This window comes from Sebastes fasciatus, chromosome 6 (assembly GCF_043250625.1).
Source record: "Sebastes fasciatus isolate fSebFas1 chromosome 6, fSebFas1.pri, whole genome shotgun sequence".
Classification (NCBI taxonomy): domain Eukaryota; kingdom Metazoa; phylum Chordata; class Actinopteri; order Perciformes; family Sebastidae; genus Sebastes; species Sebastes fasciatus.
The window spans coordinates 1780491-1803955 of record NC_133800.1 but is presented as its reverse complement, the minus strand read 5'-3'; the positions used below and the strand labels follow the sequence as shown (position 1 = coordinate 1803955).

Genomic DNA, 23465 nt, shown 5'->3' with positions numbered 1-23465 from the left:
CACGCGCACAGTGCGTGCCTGGGTAGGTGGCCACTGGATTCAGCCCCCTGCATCTCAATGACAACCCAACATCTACAGGGATTTATCTAAATGCAAATCAGATGCCTTCACTCAACAACACACATAACTTACTTTGCATGCGCCGAAATACACGATGCAGCCGGGTACAGACAACCAGACAGTCAGACAGCTAGACAGTCAGACAGCTAGACAGTCAGACAGCCAGACAGCTAGACAGGCACCCGGGCAGCTGGGCGGCCCTTCGGCTCTGCTTTCCCTTTTATCTGTGCCCTCTAGAGCATGCTCATTTTCACCAAATTCACTTTTAATTGAGAGCTAATTTAGCAAAGCCAAATTCACACTGGAGGTAGATTTGATAGGAACTGAGGAGGGGAGCAAAGGGAGAAGAAGAGAGAGGGAGAGGGGAAGGAAGGAAGGAAGAAGGGAGAGCGGGATTTGGAGTGGCAGGTGACAATAAAATCTGCTGTTCATGTCATTCTCACTCTCAAAGGAGAGAAGCAGTTTGAACGACAAGAAGAAAGAGGGAGAGGAGAGAAAAATATGAGGAAAAACAAGGTAGAAATGCACAAGTTTAATTTGTTACCAAGTAGACTTAAAAGACAAATATAAAACTTGTGCACTGGGAAAAAGATTCATTGATATTTAACCAGAAGGTCTTCATTAGGCAATCCAAAAGCAGCTTCTTAGAGTTGTCCTAAACAGCCACAGACAAAATGTGTTTTCATTTCAGTAGCAACAATGTCAATCGAACTGCTGTTCACCTCAATGACCTGTGCTATCCTTCCCATTGATAAAGTTCACCCAGAGCGATGTGCAAGGTGTCTATGAAGCTGCTAGGACCTGCAACCCGCCATGTAAACCATGCTGTAAACTGATCTGTGCTTCAAAGGTTATCCGGGGTCTCTGCGATGGGGAAACAACCTCCTTGATGCTGCCTGATGCTTTCTCCACGTCTACATAGCTGTTAATTAGCCTGGCTAAGTGCACCATTAATCGATTGCTTGTCTCTATGCTATATCTCATAACGGTGCTGCACTCTGGCAACGCCAGGCGAAGAAATGCGAGGTTCAGGAAGTCACACTTTTCCACTGGTGAAATACTGGTGCTGGAGGCAGAGGAAGCAGAGAGTAATGGCTGCCTCTCAAAGACAGGAGTGGGTGGTGGTGTGCTGATGGCTGAGAGGAGGAAAACTACTGCAGAGTTTAACATTATTAGAATCGATTATATTACCACTCTGGACAAGTGGAAGAATATTTGGACAAGCAACACAAATTAGTTTGAACCAGAAAGTTCAAAGTCAGAGCTACAGAATATCAGTCAAAGAAACACAGACTTTTATTCTGAATAGAAAGGTATAGTCTTTTTGCAACTTTGAGCAGCAGAAATTCTCACATTACAGATATGATTGATTGAAATGCTCTGAAACACATAACAAAAGCTCTTATGAACCCATCACCACTAAAGAGACACGTGAAGTCAATTTGAAGTGAAAGAAAATAAAAGTGATGAAAAAAATTTGTTTGGAAAAAGAAGCTCCCGTCGGTGCAACAAAATATGACAAGTGATGAAGACACTTGTTGTTCAGGCACTTTCGTCAGATGGCAAACACATAAATGTAGAAATAAAGAGAATTTATTACAGATAAAAGACTACTGTATACAAATCAGGTACTGCCTCAACAGGTGGCGGGCATGCTGCTGACTTCAATCCAAGCTAGTGATGCTGTGTAGACACATGTGCACACATGCTGACAGGGTTCCAACTAAAGGGGTAATAATGACATGCATCAATGAATATTTGTAAATTTCCACCAAGCAAAGTTTTGGATTTGATCAAGTCAGCAGACGGCAGGGCTTCAAACTGATTTGTGCGAGTTTACGAAATATACAAAAAAAAGTCATAAATTGTTGTTTTTATCTTTTTTTGTGAACACTGCCTTCTTTTTTTGTTGTTGATGATACATTACATATTAATAAATAAACTATCTTTCAGAAGCCGAAAAATGGCGTCGCTCCTTAAAGGTACAGTGTGTGGGATTTGGTGGCATCTAGTGGTGTGGTTGCAGATTGCAAACAACTGAGTACACCTCCGCTCACTCCTCTCTTTCCAAGGGAGCCGCCAAGCGCAAAACTGACCGTGGTAACACCATTCATCTCGTTCAGAGGCCATGCTTACCATAATAACTACTTCAGGAGGAACCCAAGTCAGACAGCGGCTCACGTTACCGCAGTTCCACAAGCATGTTGGAGAACTACGGCCGCCTTCAGGTAATGTAAAAACACACAAGGCTCTCGCCAGAGCCAGTGTTTGATTTGTCCGTTCTGGGCTACTGTAGAAACATGAAGGAGCAACATGGTGGACTCCGTGAAGAGGACCCGCTCATTCTAAGCTAACAAAAACACAATGATTCTTAGTTTCAGGTGATTATACACTAATGAAAACACAGTAATTAATATTATATTCCATTTCTGTGAATAGATCCCCGAAATGTGATAAACTGTTCCTTTAAAGCAGCAGTAGGCGAGATTGGAGCATATATGATTAAAACAAGTTATTTTTATAAAACGGTGACTATATCGTGACACTCGCAAACTCCGACCTAACGGTCAAACTAGGCAGCGCTGATCAAATATGAATCAATATTCTGTTACTGTAATGTCTATTTCTCTCCTCAGATGTTCTCAGAATCATCTTGTAGTGTACTGTTTAGCTGTAAAATGAGAAAGTTTGTGACCCGGCAGCCATGTTGAGATCTGTTGAGAAAAAACCAAGCACCGCCCACCAGCCGGAGCACAGCCAATAGGAACGCTCTCTCTCTGAAATGACCTGTGATTGGTCAAAGTCTCCCGTCACGGGCTAGATTTTCTAAAGCCTGAAAACAGAGCCATGAAGAGGAGCAGAAGTCTAGTTTTCTCTCAGAACACTTGAATTACAATATGCTGAAAGGTTATTATGGGATTTAGCCCAATGATGCCAAAAACATTCTGCCTACTGAAGCTTTAAAGTTGCCAACATATAATATAGCAAAGTCCATTTCATTTGTATCAAACAATGATTGTTTCTGTCATTTATATAGTTCAACTATTTTTGCTGATTACAGCTTCCCAAAAGGCTACCAATTGTTTCCTTTTCTCCATTTCATGAAATTATAAAATTTATATATTATCATAGTAAGCAAGAAAAATGTAGAAATCGTCACGTGATGATGCTAATCGACCATTTTTTACATTTTATAAAGTAAGTAATTATCTGATCTATTGAAAAAGTATTTTAAACAGAATTAAATAGAAAAATGGGAAAAACAGATAAATTGCAGCCCTAAACAACCACCAGTCAATTATCAACTGAAAACATGGATTTAACAGCCAGAGTGGATATCCAATCCAAGCAGCAGAACTCAGAAGCTTATGAAACCCAGCAGCACCTTTGATATTCTTCAGTAGTATGGAGTGGGGGAAAACAACATTGTGCTGTGCTGAACAGGAATCCTTTATTCACTCACAATCCAACCAACTTCCCTCGCAAGTCCATCAGCAGAGCAAGAAGGGAGAGAACCCACCAGGAAAGAAAGTAGGTAAAAACCAGCCTCACCAATGGAAGGAGTAGTCAAAATAAAGCTATTCCCAGAGCACAACTGTACCAACAAGCAACTCTCTCTCTCTCCCTCTCTCTTTCTCTCTGTGCTGTATGCAGCAACAACTGTAGCAGCCTGAGAAGAACACAAACAATCCCATCCCTTCTCTTGTGAGTTCTCTGAGAAAACCAGTCAAGTTATTTCTAGTTTTGAAGATATAGGCCACATTATGGCCGTACTATTAAAGCATCTGACAAATACCAAAACAAACTAAATCCTGTGTGAAAATGAATACTTTGAACGTTTAAAACGTTTTACAGTTGTAGAACTGTATTTTAACTTCAGCTTCTGTTGCTACCATAGACTGTACGTCACCCATTGGTTTGTGGACTGCCGTTTTCACGCCTTGAGTTCATCATTTTGTCCGTCGCCATCTTAGTTCTTTGCAACCAGAAGTGACATGAGAGGGTGGAGCTAAGTACAACCAAACTCTAAATGAGACATTTTTAGGCAACCAAAAAGGTTAGAATTAACTTTCCTGAACAGAAAACACACTGAAAGGGTTAAAGCTGTAAGACAAAAACACGGACAACTCCCAGACCGGACAACGGCGTGGTAACAACCTGTCAATCACAAGGTAGCCCCACCCTAAAGCCTCCCCTGCTTTATGGTCTATGTGACTCTAAATGGGACCATAATTTACTAAATGAACATCATGCTGTATTGAAGAAGACTTGAAACTAGCGATTGAGACCATAAACTCATGTTAACAATGTTAATGAGGTAATAAATCAAGAGAGAAGTAGGCTCATTTTCTCATAGACTTCTATACAATCAGACTTCTTTTTTCAACCGGTGGCTATGAGATAGAATACACGTTTATGGCACTTCTACATTTTGCCCACTAATTGCCACAAACTTTATCATTTCCTGTTTGTATATAATAGTAATGTACATTCAATTATAACTTCCAACATTCCCCACATACCTAAAATAGCAATGAACCCCAATTTGGAAAGCAAATACTGCTGTTCAGTTGCATTTTACTATGTGGTATTTAGAGGTAGCATGAATCAATCAATTTTATATTTGATGTTCAAACAATCAGTTGCAACAGTAACTTAAATCTACATTAGTGAAAAATAATGAACTGTTCAAAAAGTTGTCTGCAGCTAAATGAGCTGCAGTGTCATGCAGTTAGCTCTAAACAAAAATGTGCAAATATTCAAACTTCTATGAAAGACAACAATAAAAGTGGAGCAGCGTGATATGCAGCTGTCAGTCTCTGAAACAGAGAGAGTCAGGACCCGCTAGAATAAAAGGCTCCAAAGCTCCCAGAAATAGCCTGGCAGGCCTCTTAGAAACCCGCTTCTCAGAAGGGAAAAAAAGAGCTCACACTACCCCAGAGCATTTTAGCCAACATTCCTCAGCCTGGTCGTCCTTGAAAAGACGGACAAGCTGCAGCGAGACAGAGGCTAACAGGCAGCCGTATGTAGGAGAAGGACAGAAACAGAGAAAAACATAATGAGAAGACAGAGGGAAGCGCTGTATAGTAGGCAAATAGAGGCAGGGCAGGAGAGGGACGGGAATAAAACACCAAAAACACAAGTGACAAAGAAATGTAGTGCACTAAACAAGGAGAGGGAAGGCAGAGGGCGAGCGCAAGAGCAAGAGCTGGAGCACGAGGCCAAAACAGAGCGAGACAGACAGAAAGTGTACAGGAGAGGGAATCCCGATGATGGCGTGACCTCGTTAACCCCAGAGGCTCGTTAGAGTCTCATTACAGCAGCGTTCTCCAGGCCCATCCTCTGTCACACCTTCATTAAGCCCATCGACCCACTGTGCTTATTAAACACATTCATTACCCCAAGTATTGAACTGCTGCTGCCATCAGCGGCCCCGAATGCATCACAGGGGCAAGCGGAGGGGTGACGACTGGTGGAAGGTGAGATAGTCGACGGGAGGGGAAATGTTGAGGAGGGGATGGGTCATGCACACAAATGGACACCTATAGACGTTCATAGAGACACACACCTTTCTGCCTCTTATCAATCATCACTAATGAAGTCAGTGATTAGAGCTGCTTTGGCCTCTCAATCAAAAAGAGACACAGACAACGGGAGGAGAGGGTGACAGATGGGGAGACAGAAATCCAGAGGGAGGATATGGCTTGTTTGAGAGAGGAGGAGAGTGATGGGATGAGTAGCGGGACCATGAACGTAAAAGAGGATAAAAAAAGAGTTTAAAATAAGCTGAAAAAAGGTTGTTTCTCTCTCAGTAGGCTTCTGTTTTACACTTCTGTCTTTTCTCCACAGCACAGGACAGAATGTGAATCCCCAAGAAGAGCTATTCATCATGATACATACAAACTAGTCCACTGAGCTAAAAGGCGAAGCCTCCTTCCTGGCTTCGGGCTCCTGCTTTAAATGATGACATCATTTCTGCCCTTCTCAAACAAAAGGAAAACTCATCATCAGAGAGAGGGAGAGGGAGAGGAAGGGAAAGAGCGCAAAGAGATTAAGAAGAGTAAAGGCGTGAGCGAGGTGTCGGAAAGGGCCATGAATCATCGTGACATCCCTGGCCGGGTGTCAGAAGCTACTGCTGTCTGGAGCTGGATAAACAGAGGGCCTCTAGAGCAATGCTCTTTAAACACTGGCCAGGTCAGAGCCCCGCACTGGCCCTCAAGAGAATCTAAATGGGTGCCAATTCTTTTTTTCACCTAACTTGATTGTCAAAAAGTTACTGGCTGTTGTGTTGCCAAAACCTTTCCAACTTGCTGCTGGTTAGCAGGGCTGGACCAGCTGACAAAACATCCCATTCAGAGTTGCTGTAATTGTCCTTTAAGTGAAAGAACCACGGGTTTAAAAATGTACACAAAGTCACAACAAGCTAGATTTAAGGAAAACAGAAGGACTAACAACACAATAAGCTCTAGGGCAGCAATTATTGAAGAGTTTCATTATTTATTTGTCAACCAATTATTTTCTCGATTGTTCTAGAAAACGTAAATTAAAAACAAAAACAGTGAAAAATGCCCATCACAATAACCATTAAATGTCTTGCTTTGTCTGACCAACAGTCCAAAACTTAACAATATTCAATTTACTATAACATGAGACTAGGGGTGTCGCGATATACTGGTATTGACAATAACCGTGATATCTAAAAAATAAATATTGATATCATGTTAATAATACACATATGATAATATTGTGTAAATAATCCAGCACCTCTTAAATCATTTTATATATGCAGTTATGGTAACAGACTCTCTCCACCTGCACACACTATTTTGAGTGTTATTAATTTGCCAGAAGAGACAAAATGCACAATAAACAACTTTAAAGCTGAATTTGACTGATAGCATTATTATTATTATTATTATAATTATTATTATTATTATTTTATTTTCTATAAATATCATGATAATATTGTTATTGTGAATTCGTTTGGCTGATAATCCTGTAGTGAAAATCTGACAGCCCTTCATGAGACCAGGAAAAGCAACAAATTCTCTCATCTGAGAACTCAACCCATCAATTGTTTGGTATTTTTGCTTGAAAAATCACTTAAACGATGAATCGATTATCAAAAGTTATGTCTGTAAACTATCTATCATATTATATTTTTCCAAAAGCCAAAAGTGACATTGTTTGTTTTATCTGGCAAACAGTCCAAAACCCAAATATACTATGTTTATTATCATTTATGTCAAAGAAAAGCATCAAATCATTACATTTGAGAATCTGGAACCAACACATGTTTGGCATTTTTGCTTTAAAAAAATTACTGAAACAATAAGTTGAAACAATAACAAACTTTTGACTAACGGATTAATCGACTAATCAATCTACTTATATCACCTTATATAACTTCACCCATCATAGGTATTCCTTTTTCATATTTACAACAAAGTGCCGTCTTATAAAATCTAATAACAGTGAGTTATTAGCTGGAAGGTAGGATACATTTTGCACAGCCTGCGTAGCCACCCAGTAAATAATGTTTGAAGTGAAAAAATAAAAGTGGGTTTTATCTCAGCTTTCTTTCCGTCTCAGGCTGCAGTCGCTCCATGTGCTCAGCCAGAGGAAGCAGCAATGAACAGAGAAGGAATAGAAATGGAAGTCACATTCACATTAACATTCTTCAGACCTTTTCCTGCTACTCTGGTAGCTGCGGGCGAATGCTTGATAACGTCACGGAGATGAGTGCTGCTACAACATCTACAGTACTAACAGATTATGTATTACCACTGCAAAGGCCATTCACATATTCTGACTACAGGTGAGAAGAATATGCTTATTTTCATTTCAATAGTATTCAAATTCTAACATCAATTACAAGCCAGTCAAAGGACATGAAAGGTGCAAACATCAACCACACACTTTACACACTTCTATTTGTGCAGAATATATGAAGTATCAACAGGTTATAAAGCATCATCTTTATCCAAATCAAACAGACTTTAAAGTACTTCTTGTGAATGTTACTTTCTACAACCTGTCGCAGGCACATAAACCACAAAGAACAATACAATGTTGAGGAAAGATTTGTGTTACTCAAATATTTATTAATATCCTCAAAGATGGGACGTTTTACGTGCAGTCTAAGAGGAAGAGGAACACTTAGCTGCTTCCAGCTGCCTGTTGGCTCACTGTTGTATATTGCTGCCCTTATCCAGTCCTACTGCACCCTCTGCAGGTGAAAACAGAGCACATCTACCAACTACAGCAGTGCACATTTCAGCTGCTGCGCACATTTAGAATTTCAGAAAGAGAGTACTCTAATGAGTGATTTCACTTGTTCTGTGATCCAAAGTTACCGTCCTTCACACTTGACTTCAATTCAATACAATCTACATTATTTGTTCCTCAAGGGGCAAATTGAGGCAAGCAGGTGTACGAACACCAAAAACACTCAAAACAATTCATTCACACCCATAAATACAAAATATTAAAGCGTAAAGATTAAAAGAAAAGAAGAAGAGTTAATGGCCAAGCCGACACAATCCGATAACAATGTCCAACTCCTTGGAGGCACATGTAAAATACATAAAAAAAGTGCATTTATCAACATTTACACTGAGTAAAGTGAACATCTCTTGCACTGTGTCTCATGGCTTCTGGAATAAAAAAACAAATCCTACCTTGTTTTCATTGTTTTACATACAGGCAATCTAAAAAGACACTCCTGATGGCATTTATGTAAAGTAATCATAACGGATGTGTTGGGGGAAATTGATGATCGTGTGTCTTTTTCGGGACCTTTTCAGTACTAAGCTATGCAAAAGATATCTGTGTGGTTTGCCAGCAATTTTAGAGCTGAAGTTAACGACATATTGAATTAGGTTCTTGTCATTCTAAAAAAAAAGACACAGCACATAAATGAAAAAGTTAAAATACTTGGTAAAATAGTACTGAATAAAAAGGTTATAAAACTGTGTCAATATTCTGTGATCTACCCCGCGGGAGTTTACCTTTGACTTAGACACAAAAGAATGTAAAGGTGCCATTAAAACAGCATCACATCAGCACCTACTGTAAATAAACCATAATATACTGCTACGACTATTGATTCTACTATTTATATGTGTATTCCCCAAGGCTATAGAGCTGTTGAACAGCTCCACTCCAAAGGCCTTACTTCCCGGATCCTCTAACTTTCTATTTTACAACGTTATACATATCTTTTTCATGGATGTCGATGTAAGAGGACAGCAAACTAATCATTTGACTTTGTTTTACTTGTTCTCTGTGCATAGGACAGTAACGTTTTGAGTGTAACTTCTGGTAGTAAAAACTACTACTACTGAAAGGAAATGTAGGCATTTCCATCAGAAGTTTCCCTCGCTACTTAAGCTGCTCCATTTTTGCCCTGCAAAACAAATACATTTGACTCTGGCATAATCGTTGTCATTTTTGGCATTCTGTCACTTCAACAATAGAGAGCTAGCTATATTGGCTTTCCCACTTCTCAATCATAATGTCTGTCATTCATTTGACTTTGTTTTCTTTCCACAAGTTTAACACTTTTAACATTTCTATGAGCCACTCGGGGAATCCAAGTGAGCATCCTGCCACTCCAAGGTCTTTTTCAAAAAGTAATTTCATTTGTGTTATTGATAGAGTCAAGGAAAAAAAGCCAAATGTTGATGCTGAATCTTTTTCCCGGGGTAAGTATTGTTGAAAAGAAAGGTAGCAAGGTGAAATATCACTTTGGAGGCACACTTCACAGGCTCACATTTCCAAAAGTGCTTTGGCTTTCTTGCCTTTCTTCCTCTCCCCTTTAAAACTTGTTTTGTTCTTGGGCAGACGGCAGAGGGAACATATCGACGATGTCTGTGTCTGAGTGCAGCCGGCTGTCCAAGTTAAAGTCAGAGCTCATTAATGCATCTGATTACTTTTCAGGCAAAGGCCGATCAGCAACCGCCCCAGACGCACACACACATACAGAGAGAGCAGCGTTTTGGGGACACAGATCGATACAGAGGTACTTCAAAAGAGAAATGAAGAGGAGGATATCGGAGAGAGGAATGTGCTGTTAGCTTAGACTACATACTGAGAATGTAAGCAGCCGTAATGGTGAAAATAAAAGTTTTAAAGAGTATAATTCACATAGTTTATTACTTAACAAACTAACCTCATGCCCTTATCTTAATGAGTCAGACACAGTTAGGGCTGCAACTAACAATCAACTAATTGTCTGGCCTATCAAAGGTCAGATAAAACCGCAAATGAAATGGCCATCTAAATTTTCCAAAACCCAAGGGGAAATATTCAAGACCATGTAATGCGGTCAAAAGATCCTCAACAAGCAAGTAAATGTAGAGTATTTTGTCAACTGCTGTGTCCAGTGTCAACAATGAACTGTCAGGCTCAGTGGCATTCAGTTTATTGTCATACAAGTCTAAGAAAACCAAAAAATACAGACACTGAGAAGCTGGAACCAGGGCTTTGACATTTTTGCTTAAAATATTACTTAAAAGGAACCCTGTGGAGTTTTCTTGTAAACAAAAAAGGTTGTGTTTATGTTCAGTGTTACTCACGAAGAACACATTTTATGTATTTATCCTTGTAGTCTAACAAACCATTTCCTTCCTCATAAAACATTTGTGAAATCAATTTTTTTAATATTTTTTAAATTCTGCATTGTCGTGCTCCAGCAATCATGATACACACGAAACGGAAACCCAACAGTAAAAACATTAGCTGCGAGCGATGCAGCGCTGTCCAGCGCAACTGAACTTCTGTCGGAGATCCTGTTTCTATTTCTATTTCACTCGCTTTGAAAGTGCTAAATAACGGAGCTAACAATATGATGCATTCAAAATATATCAAATAAAAATGAGTATTGAGTGAAGGTAAATTATAAGGTTATCATGATGTGTTCAAATGTTAGAGAGGGAATTATGACCTGTATAACTTCTAAACACTAGCAATACATAATTAATACTACTGATGCCAATCAAATCAAAGCAAATATTTGAATAAAAATACAATGAAAAATATTTGTAATAGAAAAAGCAGGGGAAACAAAGAGAGGACAGACTATTTAAGGCTATTTGTTAGTCATCCCCCCTGCAGGACACAATGTAGATGGACAAAAAGACAAAGAGAGAAAACTAAAGAGACTTCTTGATGATATGAAAGCATGGAATTCTGGATGGGAGCAGAGCTTTTCCACACTCTGACAGACATAACCCAGTGCCATTAGCAGTGACACATACATCATACAACATCTGACATTCAACATCCTGAAACGTCTAAACTCCTGTCTATGAAGACTGGAGGGGATTTGGGAGATGTTGAAGAGGAGATGGACAATGCACTGTTTATGTGTGTGTAGTTGTGTGGCTGGTCAGAGTGGTTCTATTTATCTCTAATTACAGTCAAATACGTGAACAAAGTTTCCAGAGGAGATGCCAGTGCAGCTGGCAGCTATTCAATTCATCCGCTCCCATGTGTGTGTCGCTTCCAGTGTTTTAACTAGGCCTCTGTGTGTTTTGGTGTGTGTGTTGGTTTATGTCAAAAGGTCTATCCCATAATAACTGACAGCTTTCATTATCACTTCCTTTGTCTTTGCTCTCCATCTAATCTGGCTAATTATATCTGCTAATGTCAATATACAAGTGAATCTGCGATTATGTTTGATTGGACCAGCGGAGCCTCGCTGTCATTCCCTCTGCCAGCAAAAAAAACTGACTACTGACAAGGCAGACAGACAGCCAATCAGAGCTGGAGATGAGGCCTCCTCCGCTGACCAACGGCCAAGAAACACCACTCACTCTGACAGTTCATCTTTTCCAGTGCTTCATGTTGTTCCACAGACAAACACATCCCAAACGCCTGAGTGAGAGAGCTGGAAAACATGGTGAAAGCACAGGAGGGAAACTCTGATTGTACATGCAGCGTGGTAATTACACCTAAATTGAGGGCACATGGTAATCTATGTTAGGTCATCTCCAATTCCACTTACATTTCCACATTTTGGACTAATTAAAACTGTAAATAATCAGAGCGTGTGCGTGTGTGTGTGTGTGTGTGTGTGTGTGTGTGTGTGTGTGTGTGTGTGTGTGTGCAGACACAATGTCTTTGAGATGAGCCAGTGGAAGAATCTTACCATCACATTGCAGGAAAATTAAGTGCACACTCTTTGATTTTAACAAGACAGGAGAGCAGATAAAGTTTTTCTTTAAGAGAGAGGAAAAGAGAAAAGTGCTTCCCCAGCAAAAATGTTTGCAGATTGCGATGTGCGTTTAATTGAAAGGAACATTGGAGCAAAGTTACCGACATGGAAAGATGGGTGACAAGAGGTTTTTGCAGCGTATAGTTGGTCCACCAGTTGGTCTATGAAACTGACAGAACTCAGAGTTAAACTTTCAGTGCTGCCTCTCCCCCCTACGGCAAATTGAAGTGAGATGAGGAAAAGGGGAATTTGCTATTCTCAGAGCCTTTGCCCTTCGAGGTGGTGGAAGAGAACAGAATATGAATGGGGCAGAGAGAAAAAAAACACTTCAGAAGATGAAAACAAGCCTTGAAAGGCAACTGGTGCAATATAACCAACTCTGGCATAAATACTGGATGAATGCCAATAAAGAATGCAGGGTGGATGTCAAAAGGAGTGGGGCACAGAGACACCAGAGTCACCTGCTTTTCACAAAACACACTCTTAGCCCAGGGTTATCTGTAGCCCTGGGCTGATTTGGCCCCGGGCTAACAAGCAATGAAAGAGCAAGCCTCAATTTGTCAACTGTAAACAAAATGTAGAGACATTAGTCACTGCTGGAGACATCCTCTGCATTGCATTAGCTACTTTTGTCATTTGTAAAGAAAAAAAAAAAACTGGTGTGCCCTTCAGTATGATAATCATTGTCCTTTAACTGTCTTTTGTAACTAAAGGAACAGTGAGACATTTCACAATTGTACATCTTTCATCAGAGCAGAAAACCAAACATATCTCCACTCAAAGTCTGCACAACCTTCCTGGACAGTTAACTAACAGCAGCTAAGACTGCGACTAATGATTATTTTCATTGTTGATTAATCTGTTGCTTATTTTCTCGATTAATCAATTAGTTGTTTGGTTTATAAAATGTCAAAAAATTGTGAAAAATGTCGATCAGTGTTTCCCAAAGCCCAAGATGACGTCCTTAAACCGTCTTGTCCACAAATATTCACATTTAAGAAGCTGGAATCAGAGAATTTTTAAAAAAACAACATTGATTATCAAGTATAGTTGGCAATTAATTAAATAGTTGACAACTAATCAATTAATCATTGCAGCTCTAATAGGAACAAATAAATAAAACAGAAACATTACCAGAGTTACTACTAATAATGTTAGTGCTAGTATTCCTTAAGGCTGCACAAGCTTATTCAGATACATTACTCCCACCCCCCCAAAGAAAGCAATTTAACCATCTACAGAGCTGAATATGGCCTTAACACAGAGAAAACACCCTTCAGCATCGAACTGAAACCACAACCACGACAACAAGGAGGGAGGGAAAGAAAGAAAAAATGTATGTGGGTGTGCACATGACAAAGAAAAAGGCAGAGGGCGAGCGAAAGACCACACAGAAACATCCTGCAGCAATTCAATTATTCAATGTTGGAGGAGGAGAAAGAGAGAGAGGGCAGATCACAGTGAGTGAAAGGCTCATCCTCATCTGTGATTGATTAAGAGAGACAGAGACACAAACCACAAACGCAAGAGGGAGAGGAGAGGAGAGGAGAGGAGAGGAGAGGAGAGGAGAGGAGAGGAGAGGAGAGGAGAGGAGAGGAGAGGAGAGGAGAGGAGAGGAGAGGAGAGGAGAGGCAACATAGTCTTTCACTATAGTGTCCCTTGACTGTTTATAACACGCTAAAAACCGAAAAGCCCATCTCAATCCTGGATCAATTCATGTACAAAATAAAGGTCCAACACACACAATGGTCCCATAAGTGTTCATTCATTTTTTGCAAAGACCTTTCAGAAAAAGCCTTTTTCCACACTGCTTCAAACCCTTTTAGTTGGTCTATAAACAGCTGACCCAGAGTTGAAATAAGTTCCTCGAAGTACAAATGGTTGAGTCCCCTTTTAAATTCTTCATATGTGATACAATATTTATAATTATTACATTAAAGCCAACAGCCTGTATAGTCTGACATCCAAGTCTAAACAAGTACAAAAGCAAGATATGAACAAGCATCTTTTAGCGTTCATGCATATTTCTGGATCTCACAGTGCCAACATATTCAGCCTGATTTTGAGACAGTAATTACCCACAAAGCCACAAAATCAGTTTCTTTTTCCTGAGAAGTAGGAGGAGGGGACCTTTCAAGCTGTCAGAGAGAATAATGGCCTCTGTGGAAAAATGAAAGGTACGTGTTTCTGGGTTGTCTTAATTCCTGCCAAACTTAATGACAATTTTAGGCCAAGCAACCACAGCACCTAGACATAACAATTCCCATATAAGCTCAGCCCATTTCTCTCCACCCTAATGACAGGAAGCTAAAATAACTGCAACGATCTCACGCCTGAAAAATGACTGTCTGAAATTGATACTGCTGTGCTGAAATGTTATCAGCAGCAATATTAATCTCTCACCTAGTGGTAATCGCTAATTTCATATACTATTAAGTTGATGAATGGGGTTTTAACAAACTGAGCTATTGTTAACAACTTAAAGCGGACTAATTCATCAAGGTCATAATCACTCACGGACTGCAAAGAAAAATTTCCAGGGAGAAGTGCAAGAGCATTAGTGAGAAAAGGAAGATCTAAATAAAAGGGGTGAGAAACAGACAAGTCAGATGACTAATTATGTAGAATTAAATACTAAATGACTCATAAAGTAAAAGGCGATATGTGATTGTGATTTGGAGGAGATGTGCATAACTAAGCATTAGTATCAACGAGCTGTGGCCAACAAAAAGAAAGCAGGCTGTTTTCAGAAATTGGAAAACAGTGACATCTAGTGGTGGTTTAAAGTAGTCTATCACTTTCTTCTGTACCTGCTGTTTTTATTAAAAGAAATATGATGGGGGGAAATGAAAAGGGCTGTTCAGCAGTCTAAAGTCATTCCATGCTCATGATGTATAAAACAAAACCAGCTGCGGTAACGAGATTAGTCATTTAACTGATGCAGGCATCAGTCAGCAAACATATGTATGCGTTCACATATTTGCATTCACATAAACATGTGGGTGGTGTTGATATGAACCACATATATTCAAGCATTAATGAGCTACAGTAGTTTCCAAAAAATATCATCCCCTCATTAAACTGCAAATAAATGTATATCCGATAAGGACCTCCAAGGTTTGATTAGATTAGATCATCATAAAACAACTGATTCTGAGAGGCTAAACTGAAATACATAAATGTGTACAGTAATGTTGCCTGGCAATCCTTCAAGCTGGCAGTGCACTTATTGGGAGAAGGCACATCGGGTACAGTTTCAGGTTTGGATTCTTAGACTCCAACATCACGGAAACCAACAGTAAGACATGCAAGAGACACTGCTCTGACAATATCCTTATAACCCCAGAATATCAGTAGTAGTAGTAGTAGTACACTGCAGAGACAAGTACCTGTGGAGAGCCTATATGAGATGAATGCACACTCCACGTTGCCAAACAGAGACACAGAAGACACTTGGGCCCCTGTACGAGCAGAAACCGTGAGGCAAGCAGAAAGGAAAAGCACAAATGAGACCAGATGTGTGGGACTCACCAGTTTGTTTTCTTGCAGGTAGAGTCTCTGCAGTTTAGGGCATCCTCTAGCCAAGGCCACCATGCCTTCATCTGTGATACTGTAGCACTGACCCAAGTGGATGTCCTTCAGCTCACTGCAGTGCTCTCCCAGCTGAAGGCAAGAATGACACATTATTGAGTATATGTAAGATTAAATACTGGAATCATTTTTATTGGAGTATTACTTTACTTTTCATATGGGAATAAAAACGACAAATGAGGTGGGCGTGTGAAAAAGGAAGCTTTGCATTTCTTGTGTCTCTATTCTGGATCTTAAAGCAGCAGTGGGTAGAAATGGAGAAAATATGATTAAAAAAGTTATTTTTATAAAACGGTCACTATATCCTGACAGTAGTACATGAAACAGGTAATCTGAAAAAAAATCATGATTCTTTGTGTCCTCCGGTGTCCTTCAGTGTTCCTAACGGCATCTGCAAGATTTCACAGACCGGAGGAAAACAAGCAGTCAGAGCTGATCTGGAGTCTGCTGTCCAGCTGCCGTCTATGAGAGCCACGAGTCAATCACTCGCGAACTCCGATCAAACGGTCAAACTAGGCAGCGCTGATCAAATATGAATCAATATTCTGTTACGTTAATGCCTATTTCTCTCCTCAGATGTTTTCAGAATCATCTTGTAGTGCACGGTTCAGCTGTAAAATGAGAAAGTTTGTCGACAGCTATGTTGAGATCTGCTGAGGAAATACTAAGCAGCGCCCCACCAGCCGGAGCACAGCCAATAGGAACGCTCTCTCTCTGAAATGACCTGTGATTGGCCAAAGTCTCACGTCACATGCTAGATGTTTCTAAAATCAGAATCAGAATGTTTGCAAGACAAACAGTATAATAACAAAAGAATATATAAAACGTTAGAATAAAATAAGAATAAAAATGTACAATTTACAAAATAAGCTATAAACAAAAATAAACATGATATAAACAGATAGTGCAAATATTGAGAGTGTATGAGAGAGGGGGAGAGTCAGTGCCGGCCTGAAAACAGAGCCATGAGGAGGTGCAGAAGTCTAGTTTTCTGTCAGAGCACTTGAATTACAATATGCTGAAAGGTTATTATGGAATTTATGCCCAATGATGCCAAAAATATACTGTCTACTGGAGCTTTAATGGATACCTTTTTTAGTGCTTCATCCGTTAGTTTGTCCTGGTTGCCCACATGCACCTTCACCAGCAGAGGGCAGTGTGTAGCCAAGGCAGACAAGGACATGTCACCAAGCTGCTTGCAGCGGTAAGCTGTGTACTTCTGCAGACCTGGACAGTGTGAGGCCAGGGAGGACACACCATGGTCATGGACCCCTCTGCAATCTGAGATATTAATCTCAGTCACATTCTGCCTCCGAGAGGCTATTTTCACCAGGAGATCATCGTTTACCTGGGGGACAGGTGAACACAAGGAGAGATGAAAGTCTGTAGAAACATTATAAAGGTTAAGGATAATGTACAAATGACAAGTCCCAAATATGATCCCAGGTGCAGTTCTATTAGTTCAGTTCATTTGGTCCGGACCAATGGAAAAAAGCTACATTGTTGCATTTTAGTTCTGATCCGGTTCCTGTTCACACTGACTTTTTACAAACAAACCAGAGGAGTAAACATGAAGTTACCCAGACTGACAGGTAACTCATTGATTGAACAGTTTTGCCGATTGTCATCCTGCATCATCAGGACCCAAATGGGGAAATCAAATACCACTGACTGACAGAAGTTTATGCAACACTTTAATGCTTCTAGTGTTTATATTTATGTTCTATGATTAATAACTGATTATAAACATTATTACTATTATTAGACTGCAAATCGGCCACATGTTATGATGAATAATGGTAGAGACAGGACTGTACAAAAGCCCTTTTGCACGCTCCCAGATGACTGGTGCGAGAGCACAGACACATGTATGAGTCGTATTACTGTGGGATCGCTGTCACACACTTTTTAATGATTATTATTATTATTATTTTAACTGACAAACTACAGGGAGTCAGGTACAAGCACAGCAGTTTTTACAGCTTTTACCTATTAATCAGTGAAAATACCCGCGCTAACGTGCTTATATACATGGCCTTAAATACAGATCAATGAGATCACTCCCTGAACAGATTCACAATCAGCAGATGGATTTATTAGTAGTTTAGCTTTTGAAATCATGCTAAAATCACATATCTGTCAAACAATCCTGTGGTTGGTCCATTTGCTTTCACACCACAAACGAACCGCACCAGAGTCTGCTTGGAGGTGAACTGAGACCCACCTTTTCAGGCAGTCTTGGTTTGGCTGTTTGGTCTGCACCAGGGTTCGATTGACAGCTTTCACACCAGCCCAAACGAACCATACTAACCGGGCAAACGGACCCGAGTTTGTTTTAACCGAACCAAACGAGTTAGGTGTGAAAGCACCCGTAGGCCTCATTTCAAGCCAGAGCATTAACTAAATGTCTAATGTGTAAAATGTGAGAAACTGAAAAGACAAAAGAGTGTACTGCTCTACTGTAAATAAAGAATCATTCCTAAAGATAGTGGAGTCTCTCTGTGCTTACTTGTTGTAGGCCACTGAGGTCGATTTGCTTCCAGAACTGAAAGTCCAAGCAGAGGTCCCTCCAGTACTTACACACCAGAGAGGCACACAGACAGCGCTCCTTCACTGTTAAGTGGGAGAGCACCTGCAAGAAGGCAAAGACGATGTAATACACAAAGACAAATCCATTCAGCATGCACACTTCCAGTCTAGTAAAAGCCATTCAACAAAAACTCAGATGCTGTGGCTCAGTTGTCAAAGTATTTAGTATGTTAGCATTTTTCATTGTACAATAAACACCAATTTATCTCTGACCTTAAGAAGGATGGAGGAAGGCAGGTGGTTGATACTTGAGTGATCAGCAGCGTCAGAACTTCTCGCCTGGCAGTCGTCATACTGATGCAGGCAGCAGGGGGACGAGTCTGAACTGTGGGGCAAATCAGCATGAAGACCCAACCCGCAGCAGCCATCAGCAGGTGAGGAGGAAGAGGAGGAGGCAGAGGAAGAAGAGGCGGAAGAGGAGGGAAGTGGACAGAGGGGAAGGTGGCAGTGGCCAGTTTCAGAGTTCGAGGCGGCTTCTCCCCCGCCTCCTCCCACTCCCCCGTTCTCCAGCCCTCCGTCAGGGGCAGCGAAGGCGCAGCGCGGCTGCTTACAGGGGGTGCACCTCTGCACCTCTGAGCACTTCCTCTTACACACCTGCACCCAGAGACACACAGATCAACCAGGTGGAATCCCATTTTCTTCAGGCAAGTCAAGGCAGGTTTGACTGTAAAGCCTTTAAACACGATTGCAGTGTTGAAGAACCTTACACAGCCCACATTATGAAGAACATTCAATCAAAACAGCACCTTTAGGAGCTATTTATTTGTTGTTTTTGTTTGGTTTATGAATTGGGTAACACTGTGGGCACCCGCGGTTATATATGTAGGTAGGCAGATATAGGACCGGCATGCACCTGGGTAGGCCTATGGTTTTTTACCAGAGCAAGTGAGGCAGCGAACGCCATGATTTCTCTGTTTGCTTGCTTGTTTTTGGATGAATAAATCACAAGAAACACAGAAGCTTTGTATGGACTATGGACTTTTTTGCCTGCATATACCACATACCCATGGTGCGTCAGTGGCCCTTTGATTTAAGTTTCATTTTTCCGTTTTTCTTTTTTTAAATGTTGCTTCAAGTGTGATGTTTGACTTGTGACTCCAGCAATTCTGCTATTACATCCTGAGAACACAAAAAACCCACTGTGTAATGTTTCACTATAAAACACTTGGACTTCTGTTTAAGCTTTCAGCTGATTTGAATGGATTTTTGTTACATACTATAAGAAACAGTTGGGCTGCCCTTATTCAGTTACGGTATTGGTCAGCAAACACATTTTAGTTGATAAAAGTCAATGATAGTTTTTAATGATCATTAGCCACTGCCAGAAGTGTTTGTCAGTGGTGTAAATCATCATTTTTCACAAATATTCTTTGGTTTTAATAAGATTTTAGGAGATCCTTCCGCATGACTGCATTCATCTGGGGAAGGACTTTTGGAAAAATAATTTATCCGTCAGAATCCTATGGCTACTTACTAGTAACCTTTCTTAGACAGCCCTAGGAACCATTAGCAGCAGCACTGGTAAATCATGGCTGTTAAGGCCATCTGTACAGACTTGGATCTATGCTGAATCTTCACCATCTACAACGTTTGGTACTGTTGGTGCAGCTACCTACCATCTCAGTGTAGTCACTGGTGCAGCCAGGCACAGGTACAGGTATGGGCACGGTCACAGACACCCCAGCGGTTCGGAACAACACTGGTGGTGGAATGAGTTTGGCAGGAACAGCTGATAAAAGGCTCCTCCCTTGGCCCTCCCAGATAGCCAGCTCCCGCGGTGACAACAGGAACTTGGAGCAGTCCTCAGGAGATGCGAGTGTTGCGTATCGTTCGGCGAGCTTTGAGGCAGCAGCTGCTCCGATGCCAACTCCACCCACACCGGGAACACTGATTCCTGTGATGCTGTTGCGACGGCACACGCTGCCGTTGGCACCGGCCTCCAAATGGTCGCTGTCGTCGTCAAGACCGCTGCTATTGCTGTGGACAATGAAGCAGAGCATGCAAGGCAGCTGCAGGAAACAGTTCCTCTTCTTCTTCTTCCTGTGATGCAACTTGCGCGTCCTTTTCTTCAGGCGGTAACCATTTTTCGAGAGAAGATGGCCCATATAGATGATTCAAGGAAACTCTAGAACAAACAGGAGGCAAATCATTGGTAAATATATTATTCAGGAATATTCTAAGGACTTTGAGGATCACAGTAGTGCAGGACTGGGAATCAGTGTTGGTTTTGTATTGGTGTCAATTCAATACCTGAGTTTTGGTACCAATACCAAAACAAGGCTTTTTTTCAGCGCCTTACTTTTAAACTCTTTTCTTGTTCATTTAACAAAACAAGACAAATATCTCAAACACGGCAGGATTTAATGTTGTCTTAACACAAGCAACCATACAAGAACTTTTCTAGACATAAAACCTAACATGGCAAAAGTTGTCCGTTAAGTCAGTGAATATCTATTAAAAGAGTACGTAAACAAGATCTGACAAAGCATTCGATTACACAAAAAGTACTGAGTTTCAGTCAACCCTTCAGTAGTGTGGTGGTGAAAAAGAGCAGCCTCACGTATCCTAAAAATATACATTGAAACAATAATTTTAAAACTATTTTTTAATGTAGCAAAAGAAATATTTGAATGTTAATATCAACATATAATAGAGACCTGCGTCAACAAATAGGGGAAATGGTAAAGTTGGTGGTAAAAATTAATATAGTGTGTATATATAAATACACAAGAACTATCGCAGTATTCCACATCATTTTCCCTTGCTATTCTACTTGGAACAAAGCAAATTCTCTCTTTGTGTTTCCCCGTAGAGAGTAATTTTGCTGAGCTGGAAGAGTAGTAGGGGTGTAACGATACATCGATAAGGATCGTTATATGGATTGAATGATCAACGATCCAATATCCCCGATGCAACGTGAAAACATTAGTATTGTCATCTTTAAGATATGCCTTTATTTTGAAATTCCCATGGCACGTCTGTGTCACCATTTCCATCCAATTCCTTCCTAAACATTCAAATAGTGCTTAAATGTGGCACTTTATAGTGAACAGCAGGAGGTCTATTTTTATTCTTTTTATTAAAAAAATAATTTTAAATGTCTGGAAGAGCCCATGTCAAATCATATTTTAGTTTTTTTTTGTGAGTTGATATAAATGTAACTGATAGTGTTAAATGTTCATAATGATCGCAGGCCCCTGAATTGAAACGAATCAAAATCGTAGCGTGGCAGACTTTTTGATATCAGCAAATATCATATTGTTGTCCAAATGATCGATTAGAATATTATATCGTGAAGAAACTAGCAATTTACACCCCTAAGGAATAGTAACACAAAGAGGATTTTTCATACTAAAAAGACTGTAATTTCCGGAGCTACACACTTGATTTGCCTGACTCAGACTGCTGTAGTCTCATATTATCTTCAGCTAAACTTCCGAAGGCATTATTGCACAGAACAACGACGGTGGATACTGTCCCCCATTTCTGACATTGGAATCATGTTAGAAAGAGATTCCTCCACAACCAGTATGGACAAAAGCAACAATTACAGCAACCAATAACTTAGTGTACATAATGACATGCGAGTATAGTATCATGATAGACCTGAGAGAAAAATGTGAGTCAAGGACAAGCAAGAGATAAGTTTCTAAGTTTCTATATATATATATATATATATATATATATATAATACTAATACTATGTAATATAATACTGAAACAGTTGGGAACATATATGATGCTGAAAATAGACTGATGGTAGTTAACACTGTCTTTACACTCTTATCCCCATGTAGTACACATTACTAGAGTGCACACCGCCATCCTAGCTTGGTATTATAATGAAATAATGTCATATTTCGAGTGTAAACTAAGCCTAAACCTACAGTATATCAAGCAACAAAGGAGTAGCAAGCGTTATAGCCATGCTGTAGAAACCATTTGACTTGTATTCACGTTATTTGTATGGTGAATCCATCACTTGTCACATGTTAACATCCTGATTGTGTTTCCTACGGTAGAGTACTAAAGAGCAGATGTGTTCCTGTCATACTAAAGCTCAGCAAGGACCCAGCAACGATGCATCGTCTGGTTGCAGCCCAATGACAAGATGTAAACATTGAACAGGTGGCCATTTGTTTAGCATAACGTTACACACACACAGAGAGAGAGAGAGAGAGATAGTAGTGTTTACGTGACTGGGGTTGTGTCTGGACAGGTTTCTGTTTAATCTAACAACCTATTGACCACCTGCTGTAGAGAAGAGGAGCCGGTTAACGGTCCAGTGCTAACCCAGTGAAGCAGCCTAGCTTGCTCCATCACTACCATGCTAAGTTAGCTGTAGCTGTAGCTCTAACATGAAACATCTCTCACCACTTCACACGGTGCTCCCACACTCCGCACGGTGCTCGCATATTACTGCTCTGCTGCACGGCCGAGAGAAGTGCTGACAAGTCCCGGCAGTAGAGAAGACGTGCTATGGAACTAGCGGAGTGTTTCCCCAACCAGTGGCAGCTCTGGCTCTGCTGCTCTGAGGCTGCTGCTCTGAGGCTGGAGGAGCTGGAGGAGCTGGAGGACAACACTTCCGCACCGAGAGGGCAGCGGGATGGAAGCCGACGAGGCCGATTCGTAATTCGTCATGGGGGCTGGATCTGGATGAAGCTGCCTGCTGCCTGCTGCAGGCTACAGGGCCTTGTGGGAGAAGTGAAGCTGAGAGTAACTTTGGCTCAAGTTTGGAGAAGTCGACGGTACCAAGAATAAATGCTCTAATAAATACATTAGGAATTGCATACAAGCTGTAACTCTGCCTCCAGGAAAATTCATTTGGGACTAGCTTTATGGAGAAATTAATTGGCAGAAAATATGGCTAGTTGGGGACAATTTTTTCCTTTGTAATAAAGTTATAGAAGTTTCCTTTAAAATTTTGCATCACATGCATCCAGCAAAAAAAGACATTGGAGATTTAGAATTAATATTGAGTACTTTCTGTGAACTATAAGAAGAAA

At 40.5% G+C, this 23465-nt stretch overlaps 1 protein-coding gene across 3 annotated transcripts in view; it reads right to left on the bottom strand.

Annotated features, from left to right (window-relative positions):
• Positions 1–23387, bottom strand: part of fbxl17 (F-box and leucine-rich repeat protein 17) — a 298794-nt gene extending 275407 nt beyond the window's left edge. Inside the window, exons 1-6 of one of the 3 annotated variants that reach the window (XM_074637127.1) lie at positions 22834–23387; positions 20077–20585; positions 18674–19054; positions 18381–18503; positions 16962–17219; positions 15812–15943 (exon numbers count right to left, since the gene is read on the bottom strand). In XM_074637127.1, the coding sequence (XP_074493228.1) occupies positions 15812–15943; positions 16962–17219; positions 18381–18503; positions 18674–19054; positions 20077–20565 (1383 nt within the window). In that variant the 5' untranslated portion in view covers positions 20566–20585; positions 22834–23387. The remainder of the gene's footprint in view (positions 1–15811; positions 15944–16961; positions 17220–18380; positions 18504–18673; positions 19055–20076; positions 20586–22833) is intronic. The other 2 variants (XM_074637128.1, XM_074637131.1) reach the window with 2 other exon arrangements.
• Between the last annotated feature and the right edge of the window lie 78 nt (positions 23388–23465).